Source organism: Lissotriton vulgaris, unplaced genomic scaffold (assembly GCF_964263255.1).
Source record: "Lissotriton vulgaris unplaced genomic scaffold, aLisVul1.2 SCAFFOLD_903, whole genome shotgun sequence".
NCBI lineage: Eukaryota > Metazoa > Chordata > Amphibia > Caudata > Salamandridae > Lissotriton > Lissotriton vulgaris.
The window spans coordinates 668,737-689,293 of record NW_028247330.1 but is presented as its reverse complement, the minus strand read 5'-3'; the positions used below and the strand labels follow the sequence as shown (position 1 = coordinate 689,293).

Here is a 20,557-nt window from a genome sequence, read left to right as displayed (position 1 = left end):
GGCAGCCTCACTGAACATCAGCCAAATGACTGTAGACAAGTTCTACAGGCATACAGGCAAATGTTCTCATTGACACCCAGTCAGACTAACTGGTGTACCCATGTGGTGGACACTGGTGACAGTCTTCCTGTAAAGAGCAAGATTTACAGGCAACCTGACCACGTCAGGGACTGTATAAAGACTGAGGTGCAAAAGATGCTGGAATTAGGTGTCATTGAGCCTTCAGAGAGCCCCATGGCTAGCCCAGTGGTTCTGGTCCCCAAACCTCACACCAAAGATGGCAAGAGAGAGATGAGGTTCTGTGTGGATTACAGAGGACTCAATGCTGTCACCAGGACAGATGCACACCCTATTCCAAGGGCAGATGAGCATTTGACTTGACAGCTGGCTACTGGCTGATCAGGTTAGCTGAGGAGTCTAAAGTCAAGACAGCATTTTCTACCCTAGTGGGCATTATCAATTTGTGGTGATGCCCTTTGGTTTGAAAAATGCACCTGCCACCTTCCAAAGGTTGGTGAATCAAGTCCTCACTGGGTTGGATGACTTTTGTGCAGCTTATCTGGATGATATTGCTCTCTTTAGCTGGGAGGATCACCTGGTCCACCTGAAGGAAGTGCTTGAGGCTCTGCAAAAGGCAGGCCTCACTATCAAGGCAACAAAGTGCCAGATAGGGCAGAGCAAGGTTGTATACCTGGGCCACCTTGTAGGTGGAGGCCAAGTTCAACCACTGGAGAGTAAGATCCAGACCATAAAGGACTGGTCCCCTCCAACTACCCAGACTCAGGTCAGAGCTTTCTTGGGCCTGACTGGGTACTACAGGAAGCTTGTTAAGAACGATGGGTCCATTGTGACTCCTCTTAATGATCTGACATCTAAGAAGATGCCCAAAAAGGTTCAGTGGACAGAAAACTGTCAAAAGGCATTTGATGACCTGAAGAAGGCCATGTGCTCTGCACCTATCCTGAAGAGTCTTGATTACTCAAGAGAGTTCATTGATAATCGCGGCGATCTAGGCTGCGGTAGTAGGCTGTGTTCCTGTGTTCCTGTTGTGAACTTTTAATCTCGCTGTTGATTTACCAGCACGCTTGATAAGCATTTTTAAAACTGTAACCTGCACTTTATCTCTGATTTCTCTGCTGATTTTAAAAGCACGCTGATAATATTTTAACATTGCATTGCACATTGTCTCTGGAGCTAGTCAAAGCTACTCTTACCTGCATCTTTATTCCCTCGTGGCCCCGTTCCGCCCCGGCTTGTGCCGTTTGTGCGGAGGGTCAGTTCGAGGAGCGTCACTTCCTGTTAGTGACACCACTTCCACCCTGCACAGAATCCTCGCAGGTTAGCGGTCTAGTGCTCCCTCCCCTTTAGTACTTAATGGCGGCATGGAGGAAGCGCAGCGGACGAGCGCAGCGGGAGCGCCGACTTTGCGCCGAAGTCGCGCACAAGTCAAGCCCGTCTGCGCCCGTCCGCGGCCGACCAGGCCCAGGGCCCTGTCGTTATGCCCAATTCTACTCTTATTCCTCCGCAGATCTCCTGAAACTTAATTGCTCAGGTCCCATTCCTGCCCGTGCTGTTAAAGCGGCTCAGACATGTGGCATTCTCGTCCCATCTGACTTTCTGGCACTGGGCGATCTCCACGACCCTTCCCCCTTAGCTCCTCAGATCTCCACCTCTCTATCGATCTACTACCTTAACACCCGTTCCCTCATTCGACATCAGCTTGAGATCTTCCAATTACTGCATCAAAGCTCTATTGATATCCTTCTCTTAACAGAAACTTGGATCACTGAAGACTCAGCCCCCGACATTCTTGCAGCAATCCCTACGGGATACTACATTATGCACGCCAACCGGCCCGTTGGGAAGACTGGTGGCGGAGTGGCGGCTATCATTCGCTCTAAACATACCTTCTCCGAGATCACGATGACCCCTATCCCTACAGAACACTTGGCACTAAAATTCACTTCCCCTAAATCGTCTTTTATCTGTGTCCTCGTATATAGACCCCCTGATCCTATGCCTCTCTTTCCCCAACTTTTCAGCGACTCTATTGCTCAACTGGCAATCAACCACGCTAATATCGTGGTTATCGGCGATTTCAATTACTGGCCATCTGATGTCCACGAAAGCCATTTATCGGTGGAATTCACTGACCTTCTCAAAGGTATGAACCTCTCCCAACATATTCACACCCCTACCCATCTGAAAGGTCATATCCTTGACCAAGTCTGGACATCAAACCTCGACATCTCACCTCCTTCAGTCCTCCCGTGTTCCTGGTCCGACCACTACTTCATTTCTTTTCACTTACATCTGTACACTTTGTGTCCTCCCCCTCGTACTAAAAATAAGATGGCTCGCAATTGGAAAAGGGTCAATCTGCCTGATTTCCACGACTCATTGGCTTCCACTGCACCCACGCCGCTGTCCTCATTAGAGAATCAGGCTGAAAAACTTGACGAATGGCTGCGTCAGGCTAGCGACAAAGCTGCCCCCCTTAAAACAATTAAAGCTATGCGCCCTCACGACGCTCAACGTTGGTTTACGGACCAACTTAAAGCGGACAAACTCGCCTTGCGGCAAACTGAACGCCGCTGGCGTCGCCATTACGATCCTCAGCTCAAACTTGTTTACATTGAGACCTTAAAATCTTACAAACAATCTATCTTGGGAGCCAAGACGGCATATTTTTCACAAAAAATTTTGAATTCAAATAACAAAACGAAAGATATCTTCTCAATTGTAAACGAGCTCTCCCTACCCGACAGAGTCACCTCCCAACCTCACCCGACCCAAATCCTCTGTGATTCGCTCAGTTCTTATTTCATAGAAAAAATCACAACAATAAAACATAATATCCCAACCCCGGCATCTCCTACTCCTCCTCCTCCTCTTCCCCCTACAAACATTAGTATCTTGACTGAATTCCCACCTATATCTCTACAAGAGTTTTCGTCACTCCTTCATAAAGTCAGCTCGGGATCCCCCAATGATTGCTGTCCTCCGCAGGTCCTGAAAGGAGCCTTTCTTGCATGCCCAGGCCCCCCGCTAGCATTACTTAACAACTCCCTTGCTACCGGGGAGGTCCCATCCTCCTTTAAGCAAGCTGCAGTCTTACCAATCTTAAAGAAGCCCAATGCAGACCCTACAATACTCAGTAACTACAGACCCATTTCCCTACTCCCCTACCTAGGAAAGATCTTGGAGACCTACGTTACCCGCTGCTTGAGCTCTTTCATAGAGAAATCATCTTTCTTAGATCCTCAACAAGCGGGATTTAGACCCCTCCACTCCACCGAGGCGGTCATAGTAGCAGTCATGGACACCCTCAGGAAAGGAGCTGACAAAAACACCTCTCAAGCCCTTGTCCTATTAGATCTCTCGGCGGCATTTGACACGGTCGATCATACCATCTTGATCGACCGTGTCCACAACGCCGGCATTCAGGGAGTGGCCCTTGACTGGCTCAGATCTTTCCTTCACCAGCGCTCACAGTCCGTCCACCTTTCCACTTTTTCCGCACCCTACACTTCCCTTCCCTGCGGTGTCCCACAGGGCTCTGCACTATCCCCTCTCCTCTTTAATTTGTATCTCCAACCACTATTAGCCTCCCTCCGCAACTCCCCGGTCACAATCTTTAATTATGCGGACGACCTTCAGTTAATTTTTCCCATAGACTCCCTCCCCTCCTCCCGTATCAATTTCCAGTCCACCATGCTGACCATTGCAGAGTGGATGTACCACAGCCATTTAAAGCTGAACCCCACCAAGACCGAGCTCGTCTTGGTAGGCGGCCCCAATCACCCATGGAATGCCTCCTTCTGGCCTACATCTCTGGGGACTGCTCCCACTCCTGTGAGCTCAGTCAAAAGCCTGGGGGTGATCATTTCCGAAGATCTATCAATGAGACCACATATCAACGCGGTTACCTCTGCCTGTTTCTTCCACCTCAGGCGGATCCGCAAGATCAGCAGGTTTCTTACCAAAGAGGCCCTGACCCAGGTTGTCATTGCGCTCATCACCTCCAGGCTCGATTACGCCAACATTCTATACGCAGGAATTCCTGCATGTCACCTCCACCGACTTCAGCTGGTGCAGAATCAGGCTACTCGCCTGATTTTCTGCCAGCCCAAACACCAGCACGTCACTCCCCTCCTCCGTAGTCTGCATTGGCTCCCTGTTTCCAAACGCTGCACTTTCAAACTGGCATGCACTACCTTTAAGGCCCTATCGGACGCAGCTCCCAGGTTCATCTCTTCGGCCTTGTCCCGTCACATTCCTCCCAGAGCCCTTCGCTCAGCATCACTAAACCTCCTCGAGGTCCCCAGATTTAAAAGAAAAAGCACGGTGGCCTGAGCTTTTCTGTCTTGGCTCCCTCCACCTGGAACTCCCTACCTTCCTCTCTCCGTCTCTGCCCAAAGTACGACTGTTTCCGTACACTTCTAAAAACCCTGCTCTTCCAAGCTGCTTATGATTAATCCCCCACCCTGGATCATCGCCATATGTCAATTGAGCGCCAAGAAACCGATGGTGATAGTGCGCGTTATAAATAATTTAAATAGAATAATAGAATAGAATTGTCCAAACAGATGCTTCTGAGTTGGGAGTGGGAGCAGTGCTTTCACAGCCTAATGTAGATGGCCAGGACCAGCCCATTGCTTTTATTAGCAAAAGGCTGACCCCCAGAGAGAAACGTTGGTCAGCTATTGAGAGGGAGGCCTTTGCTGTGGTGTGGGCCCTGAAGAAGTTGAGACCATACTTATTTGGCACTCACTTCAAGATTCAGACCGACCATAAGCCCCTCCTATGGCTTAATCAGATGAAGGGTGAAAACCCCAAACTACTCAGGTGGTCCATTTCCCTACAGGGGATGGACTTTACAGTGGAGCACCGCCCAGGGACTGACCATGGCAACGCAGATGGTCTCTCCGGGTACTTCCACTTTGAACATGAAGACACAACTGGTCAAGGTTAGTCTAATGTCCCTGCGTTTGGGGGGAAGGTTGTGTAGGAGAGTAGGGTCTGCTATCCTATGGTCACCCCAATTTTTTGCTTTTTGCTTCACTGGTTTATGACTTAATGTGGCTGTGGGCCTGCTAATCAGACCCACAGCCTGCTGTCCTCTCTCTAAATTACTGCCAATGCACTTTAGGTGCATTACGAATTGGAACTGGTTCACCTTATTGGCCCCTGTAACAGTGTACCCTAGGTACCCAGGGCATAGGTGTTTACAAGGCCTACCAGGGGCTGCAGCATGTATTGTGCCACCCCTGGCCTGGCCTCCATATTTCACACAACTGGCTGATCACTCAGCTGGGGTAAGTTGGTGTAATCACCTCTTACTTAGATATAGTATCCCTATATCTAACCTTAAGCTGGACACATATGTTCCTATCAGCCACTCCTATGGAAGGCCTCTTCAATCCTGGGGGCAGAGTGCTTGGAAATATGTGAGATGGTGCTCTAGCATGAGCTGAGCCTGTCTGCAGCTGTCGGGAACCACTCCCTAAGCTGTTCCGGGATATTGCCATACCATATACTCTTAAGTGCATTATAATCCTCGCGGTTAAATGCTATCTTTGGTTTGGCTTTATCAAAACATGTCGAGTAAGGTGTCATACGAATTGGAATACTATCCCCTCGACAGTTCTGTCGACGGGGATAGCATTCCACCCTTCTAGAGGGACACGACATGTGTGTAGCCTTAACCCCGGTTAAAGTTAACCCGAGCCTCAGCATCACAAAATGGATGCTGCCACCACAGACACGAGTCTGACCTCCTGCTCCTGGGAGTCCTTCCAGCGAGAGAGGCTTGGACAAAGGGTTTCCTGCCTTGGGAGGTGTGAGCACCACCCAAGACAGGGTTTTGTGTATTGGGTAGGACAGCGATGAATAGAATCAGACATGCCCGGGGCACACAAGGTGTCCCCGTGCATAAGCCAGTCCAAACCGGTCCTGGGACTTTCCAGACCCAGGCCTGGCGAGGAGCTGGACAAAGGAAAGGGGGTGTAACCGCCCCCCTTCCTGGTTCCTCCCAGAGGAAGGACCTAGTAGGTGATCCACCCCTCAGATTGGGAATAAGAGTGGGAGCAGTGCCATTGCACAGCAGATCATCCTGAATCAACTTTACACGAAGAAGACGACTGGACTTCGACATTCTGCTGCACAGAAGACTGAAGAGAATCTCCCTTGTGGCCTAGGAGGCCACCCTGTGAACACAGGCACCAACCAGCAACTCGACGTCTGCTTTGCCGCCGCCTCCCGCCGGAGCCCGAGCCCAGAGCCTGACAAGACCCAGACTCCCAAACCTCTCACAGCCCAATCCACAGTCCCTGCAAAGAAGGGACCCGTGGAGGCACCGAGAGAAGTGGGACCGGACCCCTTGGAAAACACTCAAAAAGCTGACTGCGCAGCAACCGAGGCACCCTCGACGTTGTGCTTTGGGGACTGAGAACCCCACCACCGAGCAGCCCTTGCACCGAAGAAGAGCCCTCCAGCATCTCCACGTTCTGCGTGGGGCCCTTTTGCATTGTGCCACTCGACGCGCCATCCCGGCCACTAGCCACGTGGTCAGCGGCCATCTTGGCGACGAAACCGACGAACTACACTGCGGGTCTGGTTGCTCCAGACTTGCCCAAGCTCCTGTGAAAAGGAGCACTCGCTCTGACCTTGCTGGTCCGAGTGTTAAGCATCTTTCGATTCCTGCATGGCTTGCATTAGCCAAGGCCTGTTTGCTCCGATCAAGTTTCCGACACCGCCAACAGTGAGAAGCCTGCGTGGGACAGCTCGTGACCGACTCCTGGACGTCCTCGACCCCCGGTGTCCACGTGGCTGCAGAGAGAAGCTACACCCCAACGCCTGTTTGCACCCGACATTGCCTGGTTCCAATCTGGTTCCACGGTAGTCACTGGCTAGTGACTTTGAACATTGTCCCCTCTGCTTTCAGGTCTTCACAACTTCAGATCCATCCTTGGATCCACCGGAACTCTTCACATCGAGCCGCCTGCAGCATCTTCAGCTCCAAGCACCATAGACCAGCGCGACGAAACCCGACACTACTTGGACCCTGTGCACCCGCTTCCTGTGGGTGAGGTAACTCAGCTCCGCCGGTGTTCCTACACTGGTACACATCTCAAGGGCCTGTGTCTTAAGTTTCAGCGTTCTAGGTCACTCGGAAGGTTCCGAACTAACTAACTTTGTACTTTTTACGCACCATAGACTTTACACTGGTGAGTGCGTGCACTTTAAACACTGCACCCGAGTCCCGCGAGCCTTTCCCGACTTAGTCACTGCTAGTCTCGAATAGCTCCAGCGATTCCCGAGGCCCTAGGCCTGTTTCCGTTCTGATTGGTACCTCTTATACCACTTTCTTAGTATATGGGTTAGGTGGCCCCTAGGGCTCATCCATATTGTGCAACTTTTGTGTATTTTAAACTGTCTTGTGATTTAACACTTGTGCTTCTGTGCTCATAAAGAGTCCAGGGGATTTTATAGTTAATAAATCAAAATATATTTTCAATATATATCTGTGTGGTGTCCTTTCATTTGGTATTCAAGGGGGTTGTGTATGGTAATACAGCTGGCTTCACATGCCTTTCAGAGTTTAGCCTAAGACTGCTTTGTCCACGTTACCACTAGGATAACTGGTCTACAAGGTTGAATTACAACCAATCATCATAAGGGTTGCTTGGCATGGTACAAAGTGGTCACTAGAACTAGTGAGCATTATATACCAGGCCAACTTCTCACAACCGGCATGCCTGGATCTATGTATTTGGCCAAGTGGCTGCCTGGCAGTGCAGACTATTCGGATTGTATTTGATATGCAATGTTCCTTGTAGTCACACTTCAGCGCAGGCAGATTCTGGTGAGAGTCATGTGGTCAGCGCATCAGTCACAGCTGTGAGGTTTATTGAACAGGTGTAACCCATAATGGCATTGATTCCTGTATTCAGGGAACATTCATGCAGCCTGTAAGGAACTGGTTACACTTTGGTCCGGTCCAAAACATAAGTGGTGGTACACTCACCAGATGTATACGGACCGTCATCACCGCTGGGCTGGTTTGGAAATTGCAAAAAACACAGTTGATGGAAAGAATGCAGAACAATGTCTTACATTCACCCCAGTACAAAGATCTGGGCCAAAATCCATCGTTTTTTGCACTCCACACCACCCTAGGTCAGACAATGGCTGTATGCAAATCAGCCTTGACCCTGTGCCTCATGGGAACAGTCCAGCCCGAACTACCAAGCCACGTCTTTCCCAGACCGGAATCAAGCATCTAAGGACCGGTTTCTGGCTATCAGCCTTCTTCAGCCTGGATGGCTTGACTCCAGTGATGTGGAGAGCATATTTACCCATGCGTTGCGGCGCAAATTTCCCTGCTGTGCGGGTGGATTTTACGCATGCACAAGTCGGACGGCCCCAGTCGTCCGGCGCACACACCTAACGTGACGTCAGACGGCTGTCCGACACATGGAAGGTGTTAAGAAAAGCATACTAAGGGAACCATTTAATTGGCCAAATAATACTGGCTCATCCTGGAGGCTTGCGGGTAATAAGCCTTGACGTTTCTTGAGATTCACAAAGCAGAGTGACTTGTAGCAATAAGGTTTTGTATCTAGTACAATCAGTTTATCCAGGCGGTTAGAGCTAGGTCCAACTGGAAAGGTGAATTGACATTGTCTCACAGCGACATCCTGCATCTAAATTTAGTGGCAGTTTGTAGCCGGCCACCTAGAAATTTGAATCTCGTGCACCACTAGAACATTTGAGGGAGCAAACTAGATCCCAGAGCGCTCCAGTCTAGTTGCATAGGATCGCTGACCCACTCTTGAAATCAAAAATATCATGGAACACAAATATAGTGTCTAAAAAATTGTCTCCCTATTCTTATTATGGTAAGTACAAAAATATGGAGAAAAAAAGTCATTTCACACTAATATTGTTAAAAAACATACACAAATAGAGTTCCTAATATATATAAAGTAGTACATTTTAAAACTTACAATTAATATAATGTTAATTAAATAAATCTCAATAGTATTCAATACTACATTACCCCTCGGCAGCCAAAACATCATCACCTTCACAAGCTATCTGTGACACCCTATTAGACTTTTTTCACAACAAAATCTGCACCATCTATGAAGTCTTCTCACTCCAACCCCCGCCGAGGGCAACACCAACCTCCTCACATCGACCGACGTCCACTATGACCAGCTCACCTCGTGGAACACCCTTACCTAGAAAGAAACGGCATTCATCATGAGATCCATCCACTACGGAACCCAAGTAGACCCCTTCCCCCAACACATTTTCACCCTCTGCAATCAACCCATCGGAAAAGAACTCACCAAGGTCTTGAACTCCTCGATTACCAAGGGCCACTTCCCCAAGAAATGGAAACATGCATATGTGAATCCGTTGCTGAAGAACCAACCCGCCAACCCAGGAGATCTCAAGAACTACCAACCCAACTCTCTGCTCTCCTTCCTGGCCAAGGTAATTGAAAAAGCTATCAACATCCAGCTAACCAGACATCTGGAGAACCACAACCTGCTGGACCCCTCCCAAGCCTGCTTCAGAGCAAACCACATCACTGAGACCGCCCTAGTCGCAGCCACTGATGACATCAGAATACTGAGAGACCACGGAAAAACAGAAGCCCTCATCCTCATCAACCTTTCAGCAGCTTTCGAAACCATATCCCACCACACACACTGAACAACAGACTCCATCAGATCGGAATCCTAGGAGCAGCCCTCAAGTGGATCGCATCATACCTCACAGGAAAAATGCAGAAAATCATCCTCCACCCTACTCAATGCACCCTAAGAATATCACCTGCAGGGTACCTCAAGGACCTTCCCGCAGCTCAACCCTCTTCAACACATACATGACACCGCTAGCTAACATCATTAGAAGCCACAGACTGAACATCATCTTACCTATGACACCCAACTCATCCTCTCTCTAACAAACGGCCATCCAAGACAAGTTTCAAAGATTCATGAAGGATGTGGCCATCTGGATTAACAACAACACTCTCAAACTCAACACAGACAAGGCAGAAGTACTCATCTTCAGGAGAGGCAAGGACACCCCTCTTGAACAACAAATGGGGTCATCCGAGCAGGGCCCTACCCTCAAACCCACGAGTGCCCCAGCAACATAGGCACCATCCTCAACAGCCAGTTATCCATGAAGCAGGTCAGTGCAGTCTCCTCCGTTCGCTTTTTCACCTTCTGACTCACCCAGCAATAGGTGAACCAGCACACAAGCTCTCATCACCAGCAGACTCGACTACGGCAACTAACTCTACATAGGAATCACTGCCCAACTCATGAGAAAAATGCAGAGCATCCAGACTCATCCTCGACCTCCCCAGACAGACACACATCACCTCTCACCTATTGAAACTCCATTGGCTACCAGTCGCATAGAGATGCTGGGTCAAGCTGCTCACCCACGCTTACAAAGCACTATACAACGAAGGACCGACGTAGCTCAACAAACGAGTGAACTTTCACCAACCCACCAGGGAGCTTCGTTCCGGATCCCTCTCCCTAGCAGCCACCCAACAAATCTGCCGGGCGAACGGCGGAGGCGGCTTCTTCTCGTACCTGGCGGCTAAGACCTTGAACACCCTACACCTCAGAGCCTCACCATCGCTCCAGCAGTTCAGGAAGGACCTCAACACCTGGATGTTCAACCAATAAGTACAGGCAGCATAATCCCACAGTGCCTCAAGATCCTCACTAGTGAAGCAGCTGCACTTTACAAATCCTGTTTGATTGATATATATTTATATAAACACTCATTTGTGTGTGTGTGTGTATATATATATATATATATATATATAAAATGTAACACAATTATTAAAAATATGTCTCACATTGCATTAAGTTTTTTGTTTAATTCATTACATTTACTACAATAAATAATACATTAAAACATATATATATAAAAAAAACTCCCTTCCTCGGTGTCAAACAATTACGCTATGCGTGGCGCCATTTTTAAACCAGTTTCTGGACCAAACAGGCAAGAACACAAACAAAGGACAACCATACATCATTTTGGAAGCGCCATTTGTAAGTGTACAAAAAAATACTTAACGTTTTTGATTACAACAACAAATAAAATACTCACCTGTGCTGAAATCCCGGGAGTGCTGCCTTTCTTTTCGCGGAAATTGAAAAGGAGTTGAGCCTTGTTATGTTACACGGTACACCACCGTGTTGCAGCACCCGCTTTTGAAGAGTGACTCGCTTTTGGTGTGGTTCGGAGCAGTGATATATATATATATATATATCTATACTACTATAATAAAGTAGTAACTTTCAGGCTTTGAGGCGGGTAAACTCGAGAACCAGAGCACCAATCTACACACCCGATACACCGTTGAAATCGGCAGGGTGTGTAGATGGTTATAGACTATAAAAATTAACAAAATAAACGGTATTTAAAAAGTTAAATAAAATAAAAAAGTAGTCCCCCCAAAGTAGCGCCGGCCGCGACGTGCGTCGTCACGTCAGGAGCAGGGGAGGAGCAGCGTCCCAGGAGCGGAGGACATGGCGCGGGGGAGGAGCAGCGAGGAGCGCAGGAGTGGCGGCAAAGGTAAGGCAGCTAGGGTCGGGGCAGGCGGGGGAATACTCCAAGCGGGTAAGCTTCGCACACAATGGGAAGCCGATTTATACAGGCACGAATCATAATAGAAAACATCCTGATAAGTCCACATAAAGTATCGTGCAACGCACAAAATATACACGTATTCAGTTTATAATATTAAATAGAGGGTGTTTTGTGCCTCAGAAAATGACCGGATGTATCATGGAGCCTCCCCTAACTGCCCTCCATGTAATGCTACGGAGTCTGATACCACTCCCATGATGTGGCCTGTGGTTCGCGTTTGTTATGGAAATGGAGCACAACTGCACTCACTACCATCACTGGTTGCGAAGTTCATAATTCACCGGAGCAGTGTGTACTTGGCCTTTCCACACAGTCGAAACAGGGCAAAAAACCTCTCACCAATGACCCCAGCACCGCCAAAACTAACCTACACGAAGGAATGAAAGAAGTTGCCGAATGGATGAAACAAAGCCGTCTGAAACTGAACTCAGACAAAACAGAAGCCCTCATCTTAGGTACATCCCCCTCTGCATGGGACGACTCCTGGTGGCCGGAAGCCCTCGGAAAAGCACCCATCCCGACAGACCACGCACGGAACCTAGGAGTCATCCTGGATTCTTCACTCTCAATGAACAGACAAGTCAGCGCCGTATCCTCTTCTTGCTTCAACATTCTTCGCATGCTCAGAAAAACATTTCGCTGGATCCCCACCGAAACAAGGAAAACAGTCACCCATGCTCTGGTCACGAGCCGACTGGACTACGGAAACACCCTCTACGCAGGCACTACCGCTAAACTCCAGAGGAAACTCCAACGAATCCAAAACGCCTCAGCCAGGATCATATTAGACATCCCACGCAACGAACACATTTCTGGTCACCTTAAAGACCTCCATTGGCTACCCGTCAATAAGAGGATCACTTTCCGACTGCTAACCCACGCACACAAATCACTCTACGACATCGGACCAGAATGCCTCAACTCACGACTGTCCTTCTACACCCCCTCCCGCCAACTACGATCTTCCAGCCAAGCCCTCGCCACGGTACCTCGCATCAACAAGACCACCATGGGAGGCAGATCCTTCTCATACCTGGCTGCTAAAACTTGGAACTCACTCCCCGCTTACCTTCGCCTTACCCAGAACCACCTAGCATTCAGAAAGCAACTTAAAACGTGGATATTTGACAAGTAATCGTCCTCCCCTTCCTAAGCGCCTTGAGACCCTCTGGGTATGTAGTGCGCTATATAAATTCTCTGACTTGACTTGACTTGACTTTAGCGCGGTTATTGGCTCACCGAAAGAAACCCATGAATTGTAAAACGCAGCAACCCTCCTTCCACCACAAGATGGCAGTCAATAGCTGTGCAATGTTTGGAAGCCGAGAAGGAGCCCTTACATAGGGAAGAACGTGAAGGATCGAAGCATTTGCATTGCCCTAAATTGGGAGAGTATGTTGATAGCTTTGAAATCATGTACCAAACAGCCTTTTTGCTACGTCCATGAACTCCCCTGACTGTAATTTTCCTTCCTTAGGTAAATATGTAAAAACACATATGTTAAAGCAATAACACGTTTCCTGTGTAGATACTTACGCTTTTAGATACAGGGAGCCTCAAAGCTATAACCCCGGGTACGTGGGTCGGGCGGGGGGAACGGCCTGATGGACAATGTCAGGGCGGGCGGGGTCGGGGAAGCTGCCTGTTGCTCCCGGACAAGGTCTTGACGGGCTGCTAGTATATATATATATATATATATATATATATATATATTACCTACTGGCGATAGCCAGTAGGTATATATAGTTAGGATTTTTTCTCTATGGAACTTTTGAAAATTCTATGCCTAATAACTTTGGCGTTTGTGGACGGAATTGGCTGAAATTTTCAGGAAAATGGCACATTTTGTTTCTGAGCAGCCCCTGAAAATTTTGGGGGGGGGTCGTCAAGGGGGGGGGCCGAGAAAAAAGGGGGGTCCCAAAACGCGTTTTTCCCATTCATTTTTCCATAGGGCGGTTGGCCTCACTTTTAGCTCGAACGGCTGAATGGATTTGCACGAAACTTGGCAAAATTGTAGGGACTGTTAGCCCGATGTGCCTTTGCTAGGTCTCAATATATGTGCTTCAGTGGATTTTGAGAAATTAACGTTTAAAATAAGATATATATCTGTAACAGCGCTCCGGGCAGCGCTCCGGTTCGCGTACTTTTCGCGTAACGGAACTTTGCGATGCGAAGCTGATTGGCTCTCCGGTGTCTGTCAACATTTTAAACAGTCCGGAGCGGCCGCCATCTTGTCTCTCGGTAGGATCGAGAGACAAGAGGATGCCAAAACAAAGGGGGAAATGAAGGAAAGGGGGCAAGGTAGACCCCTTCTGACTCCCTAGGATTGATGAGGGGGATATTATAGAGCCACGCGGGGCCCCAATAAAAAAAAATTCCGATTTTTTCGCCGTAGAGACGCGCCCCGGTACGCGAACCGGGCAGCTAACCGGGCAGCTAACCGGGAAGCTAACCGGCAGTGTAACGGGAGTCTGAGGAGTAGCTGATTGGCTGTCAACATTGTAAACATTCCGGAGCGGCCGCCATCTTGTCTCTCGGTAGGATCGAGAGACAAGAGGAGGCCAAAACAAAGGGGGAAATGAAGGAAAGAGGGCAAGGTAGACCCCTTCTGACCGCCTAGGATTGATGAGGGGGATATTATAAAGCCACGCTGGGCCAAAAAAAAAAAATCGGATTTTTTCGCCGTAGAGACGCGTCTTGGTACGCGAACCGGGCAGCTAACCGGGAAGCTAACCGGCAGTGTAACGGGAGTCTGAGGAGAAGCTGATTGGCTGTTATCATTGTAAACAGTCTGGAGCGGCCGCCATCTTGTCTCTCTGTGGGATCGAGAGACAAGAGGTGGAAAAAAAAAAGGTGTAAATGAATGAAAGGGGTAAGGCAGACCCCTCCTGAACCCCTAGGATTGATGAGGGGGCTATTAAAGTTCCCTGCGGGGCAAAAAAAAAAAAAAATTGCGATTTTTCGTGGTAAAGGTGCTTCCTGGTACGTTAACTGGGCAGCTAACCGGCAGCGTAACGGGAGTCCGACATATTGTGTTTTTTGAACGTTTGTGATATGTGCACGTGTGGATTTTGTCTAATTAAGGTTAAAAAAATATATATATATCTTTAAGCGTGTTCTGGCGCGCTTACGTTTTGGGTTTGGTTTGCGCTGCAGAGACGATACGTCACTGTTATGCGATGCATCATGAGGCGTCTCACGGGCTACGTGATACGTCACTTAATAAAGAATATATTTTACAGCTATAGATATTAGCTTTTAAAAAACCAATGAAATTCACAGAAAAAAACATAGGTTATAGACCATATATAGTTAGGAATTTGCATTTACAAAACCTTGAAAATTCACTGAAAAAACCATAGGTTATAGACCATATATAGTTAGGGATTAGCATTTAAAAAACCTTATTTTATTTGCACAAAACCATTGAAATTCCATATATAGTTAGTTGCACTAACTATATATCGCGGACCCGCAATCCACTGCTAATGATGTCACATATTACATCATTCATGACATGGTCAGTGACATCACTGATGACATCACTGATGACATCTCAAATGACATCACTGATGACATCACTGATGACATCTCAAATGACATCACTGATGACATCACTGACATCTCATTTGACATTACTGATTACATCACTGATGATATCATTTATGTGATAATACATCTTCAGACTCTAATATAACCTTAGATACACTCAGTGTAAACAGGCACTCACAGACTGTCACACATCCATGGAGTTACTCACACACCTAGTCAGTCATGCAAAGAATCAATCACATCTCCATTTCCTCAACTATACAGTTATACACACCTTACTTATTCAAATATATACTAACACATATTTACTCTCTTATACAATCCTTGATACAAGTTCACAATGATTCATACAGCCACTCTCACATTCACTGGCTCTTATGTTCAGTTATTTATATATGTCAACTCTCACATGGAGTGTGTTTTACATATGTACTTACTTTGACATGTAGCACTGAGATATCCATTCACTCACCAATATACTCATGCACACAGTCAACTGTCCATACAGCTGTTTCTACATGCACTTTTGAACCCATACACCTAGGGAATCAACTGCTCACACATCTATGCACAGATTTATACACCTCCCAGCCACCCACACACATACTCAGTCTCCCATACAAATACTTGGGCAACCATTCAATAACCCATATAGTTTCTGATATAGCTACTGATTTAAACATGCAGCAGTTTACAGAACAACATAAATAATAATTGCCAAATTAAGACACTTTAATCACTAACCCATGCACTCAGTGAGACACATTTAATCATTCTCTCATACAGTCAGTCATGCACCTACTAAATCCTTCATCCAGACACTTATACATCCACTCATTCTTCAATATGTAAGACATATTTTAACTTTACAGAAACATACAGTCACTGGGTGTTGTCATCAGTGATGTCATCAGTGATGTCATTTGAGATGTCATCAGTGATGTCATCAGTGATGTCACTGACCATGTCATGAATGATGTAATATGTGACATCATTAGCAGTGGATTGCGGGTCCGCGATATATAGTTAGTTAGTGCAACTAGCGCAACTAACTATATATGGAATTTCAATGGTTTTGTGCAAATAAAATAAGGTTTTTTAAATGCTAATCCCTAACTATATATGGTCTATAACCTATGGTTTTTTCAGTGAACGATCATATATACATGGTCGTCCATTTTGCACTTTTTGACACATGGTGTATTTAAAATAAAATAAAGTAAATTATCTTACTGTTGTGGTGCCGTGACTTCTGTTGTGGGACTCAGGAATGTGAAGATTAGAAGATTATATATATATTTATATATATATATATATATATATATATAAAACATACACATTTATTAACAATTCAATTCCAAAACATTACATAAATTGCTAAACAAATAATTCAAGAAATGTAAAACAACAAAAGACATTTACAAAAAGTAATACAAATGTAAACAATTAATATAAAATTACAATTATGAACACATAATAATAAAAATCATATTTAACCAATATTAGGAAAAGTATTGGAGTCTGGAATAATAGATATACTATTCCCACTAGGCAACAGTAGAGAAATTGTGGGTCTTCAAAGGGGGTTAAATATATTATTTCCACTCCAAACAACTCAACTGTAGTGCAAGTGTTGGATTTCTAAGGGATTTGATTTATTTTTCCAACTGCAACCAGGGCAACAGTAGGGAAAATGTTGGACTTCAGAGGGGTTACATTTTCCATTCCCACTCCAAACAGCATAATAGTAGGGAAAGGGTTGGATTTTCGCAGGGTTAGATTTACTATTCTCACTCCAACCAGCACAAGAGTAGGAAAAGTGTTGGACTTCGGAGGGGTAATATTTACTAATCCCGGTTCAGTCTGTGCAACAGTAGGGCAAACATTTTACTTTGACAGGGTAAGATTTTCTATTCCCATTCCAGTCTGTACAACAGTAGGGAAAACACTGTACTTCGGCAGACTATACTTGTCTATTCCCACCCCAGTCTGTGCAAAAGTAGGGAAAGCTGTGGACATTGGAGGGGTTACATTTAACTATTCCCACTCCAGTCTAATCAACGGTAGGTAAACTACTTTACTTTCAACACATTACATATTGCAATAGCCCTATTAATTTAGTAAATAGAAGAATGTTAATATAAACATTACTTGAAATAATTTACAAAATTCATAAACAATGTAAATATAAATTTTCATTAATAAAATGATTGTTATTTAGTAATTTCTTAACTATACCCCTACAAACTTAGCAACCCGCCACTTAAAATGAAAGTAAAATAAATCAGTATTACATAATGTACATTATAAATATCAATCACATACTTACTTAAAAAGTATTAATTAAGTTACCTAATTAACTTCCCACTCTATTCTCATACTAACCCAACATCCCGCTGCAACACTATTAATTGCCATCAGGACTTAAATAAAAAAATTGGCATCTCTTAACATTACAAACTATATTTTAACAAATTAAAAACAATTACACAAACAATGGTAACAAAATTAAGATATGAACTAAAAAAATAATAATTAAAGAACACTATTTTTTACAAGTATTTTATCAAAAACGATATTACTTGCCTAAAAACACAATATCCAATGATATTTCTGCTTTGCTATCATTGGTATTACATGCTTTTCCTGACATTTCTGTCTCCCGATACATACAACTCGATATTTTGTCCAAATACCATTGTATACTATCCACTTAGCCCATAACACGCACGGCCAACATTTCAGAATAATTTATTGGCACACATGACTGTATTTGAGGCAGTAGCTGAACTGAAGGGGTGAAAGTCTTAAATGCAGCAACCCTGTGCAGGGCAGCTCCTGGTTTCACCACTTGAACATCCAGGTATTTTTCCTTCATATGGAACTTGCTTCACAAGTCCAGTCAGATGGGCTGCAAAGTTTCTGGGATATGTTACTCCTCAGAAGTGTTGTCTCTTTTGGAGTTAGGGCTCCACCCACAGTGGAACTTGTCTTTACCATAATTTCCATGTGCAGTGCCGAATGTTTGATGCTACAACGTGGTCTTTACACTGCGATAGGCTTACAACGCGGTCATTACAACACAAGTTGTTACTTACAACGACTTGCACTAGAGGCGCTGGACTAAGGAATAGTATGATTTACTATTCCAACTGAAGCCTACGTAACAGCAGGGAAGGTGTTGGAATAGTAAATCATACTATTCCTTAGTGTATAGCGGCATCCAGCACAAGTCATTGTAAGGACTTGCGTTGTAATGGCCATGTTGTAAACATATCGCAGTGTACAGACTGCGTTGTAATGGATATCTCCCGCAGCGCCATGACGTGAATGACAGCTCACAGAGAACAGGCTGTTTTCAGACACAAAAACGGAATGCAGTATGTCTCTCTGCAGCCTCTGGCAGCCCTAAATAAATTAGTGATGTAAGAATAGGTAATGAGCATGGTTTCATTAAAGCAGGAGATTATAGTCATACTAGAACTGGTGCATGATGTCAGTTCCTGTTACTTGCTTATCTACTGGCTGCATTCCTGGCAACAACAATTATGAATCTCTTTGGGCTGACCTTAAGCCGAAGATTTGTCAAGAAATAACCTCTTTATGTTTGGTTTTCAGGACAAGGATTTTCATCCCCTGAACCCCGGTGACCCCATTTTCCAGACCTTGGATGGGACAGAGGTGGTCTACGAAGGTGATTCAACCATCTACCCTGCCTTCATCAATGAGGCTGCGTACTATGAGAAGAACATCGCCTTTGCCAAGATGGAGAAGAAAGTGTTTTCGGTCCCCGCTCTTCAAGCACAGCTGGACTAATCTGGGAACCACTGCAAAGGGGAGAGGCCTGCGGACCTTAAGAAACATTGCTAAGGGGTGCAATACATATGGACTTTTTGGGCACAGACGCAAACATAATGAAGAGAACTAGAACAGAACCACAGTAACAAACAGCTGCTAATAGGCACATGAAGGGAGCCTGAGAAAAGAAATACCAGGAGATCTACAAAAGAGTTCTCAAAAGATTCAAACTAAATGCAGAAGGAGAAAAAGAGGATGGCCAAGCCAAAGAAAGTCTGAGCTAAAAACGTACTGTTCTGCAATATACTCTTGGTGTGGGCAGTCGTCCATTCAGGTCTAGAGCTGCTTGGGCAACCTAGGATGTACAATAGGGAGCTTGAAAACTGCTTCCCTCGCCCCCAACCACAATATAATAAACCACCAGGTGAGTAGGCAGACAGATAGAAGCATAATCTAAGAAGAGAGAACAGGTAGAAAGGGAGTCATAATAAAGGAAGAAGAGGTGGACAAAAGAGGAGAGGCTATGTCCCTCAGGACTTGGAGACACAAGAAAGACAATGTGCACACAAAATGAAAGATGCATGGAGAATAATGGAGACAGGAGAGGGCTTGAAACAGAAGGAAAGGTAATGGAGAAGAGCCATGTAGGAAGTGAAAGGAAGAAGAAATGTGTTACTTACCTGTAACTGCAGTTATCCAGTATTGGTGTCTTTCATAGATTCACATGCCTGAATCATTCCCCGTCGTAGAGACGGGAGTCTCAGGTACATAGAAAAGTAATGTCCTATAGACATACATAGAGAAAAGTAGGCCTTAGGGCCTTGCCTTAGTAGCCTATCTATGTCCTTTTGTAAAAAGGACCAAACTCTAGAAGGTAGCCAATCAGCTACCACCTCCCTCTAGAACCTTCCTGTCTGGAGCCTCAGTCTCTCAGATTTTCGTACGCACTAAGCTAGGTAGGCGTAATACCTGTTAGAGAAAGAAGTGAGTCCTTCCAGGGGAGGTGGGAGGGTTGCATGTGAATCTATGAAAGACACCAATACTGGATAACTGCAGTTACAGGTAAGTAACACATTTCTTATCCAGTATTATGGGTGTCTTTCATAGATTCACATGCCTGAATCAGAGTAGCAAGCAATACATTATGCACATGTGTGATGGAACAGTATACAGCAGTCTGAGATAATAAATATCATGCGACTAAGAGCCATCAGCAAATAACAATAAATAAGTAAATAAAAGTGCATACCAGCGAAGGATGGTGGGAAGGAGGAAGGCTCACCTCACTCGAATAGATGGCAGAGAACCGCCTGGCCCTCTGCTGCATCCTGCATCAGTTCCGTATCCAGGCAGTAGTTCTTGGTGAAGGTATTCGTCGACTTCCAGGTCGCTGCCCTGCAAATGTCCAAATTTGGCACACCAGCAAAGAGCGCTGCCGATGTGGACACAGCTCTTGTAGAGTGAGCTCTTACTTTGGAGTGTAACGGCCTTCCGGCTTTGTCGTGGC

The 20,557-nt window shown here is 45.8% G+C and overlaps 1 protein-coding gene across 1 annotated transcript in view; it reads left to right on the top strand.

Annotated features, from left to right (window-relative positions):
* LOC147665189 (N-acyl-aromatic-L-amino acid amidohydrolase (carboxylate-forming)-like) overlaps positions 1–19,843 on the top strand; it is a 46,551-nt gene extending 26,708 nt beyond the window's left edge. The window contains exon 6 of the mRNA XM_086949687.1: positions 18,871–19,843. Within this exon, the coding sequence (XP_086805813.1) occupies positions 18,871–19,068 (198 nt within the window). The 3' untranslated portion in view covers positions 19,069–19,843. The remainder of the gene's footprint in view (positions 1–18,870) is intronic.
* The last annotated feature ends 714 nt before the right edge of the window (positions 19,844–20,557 follow it).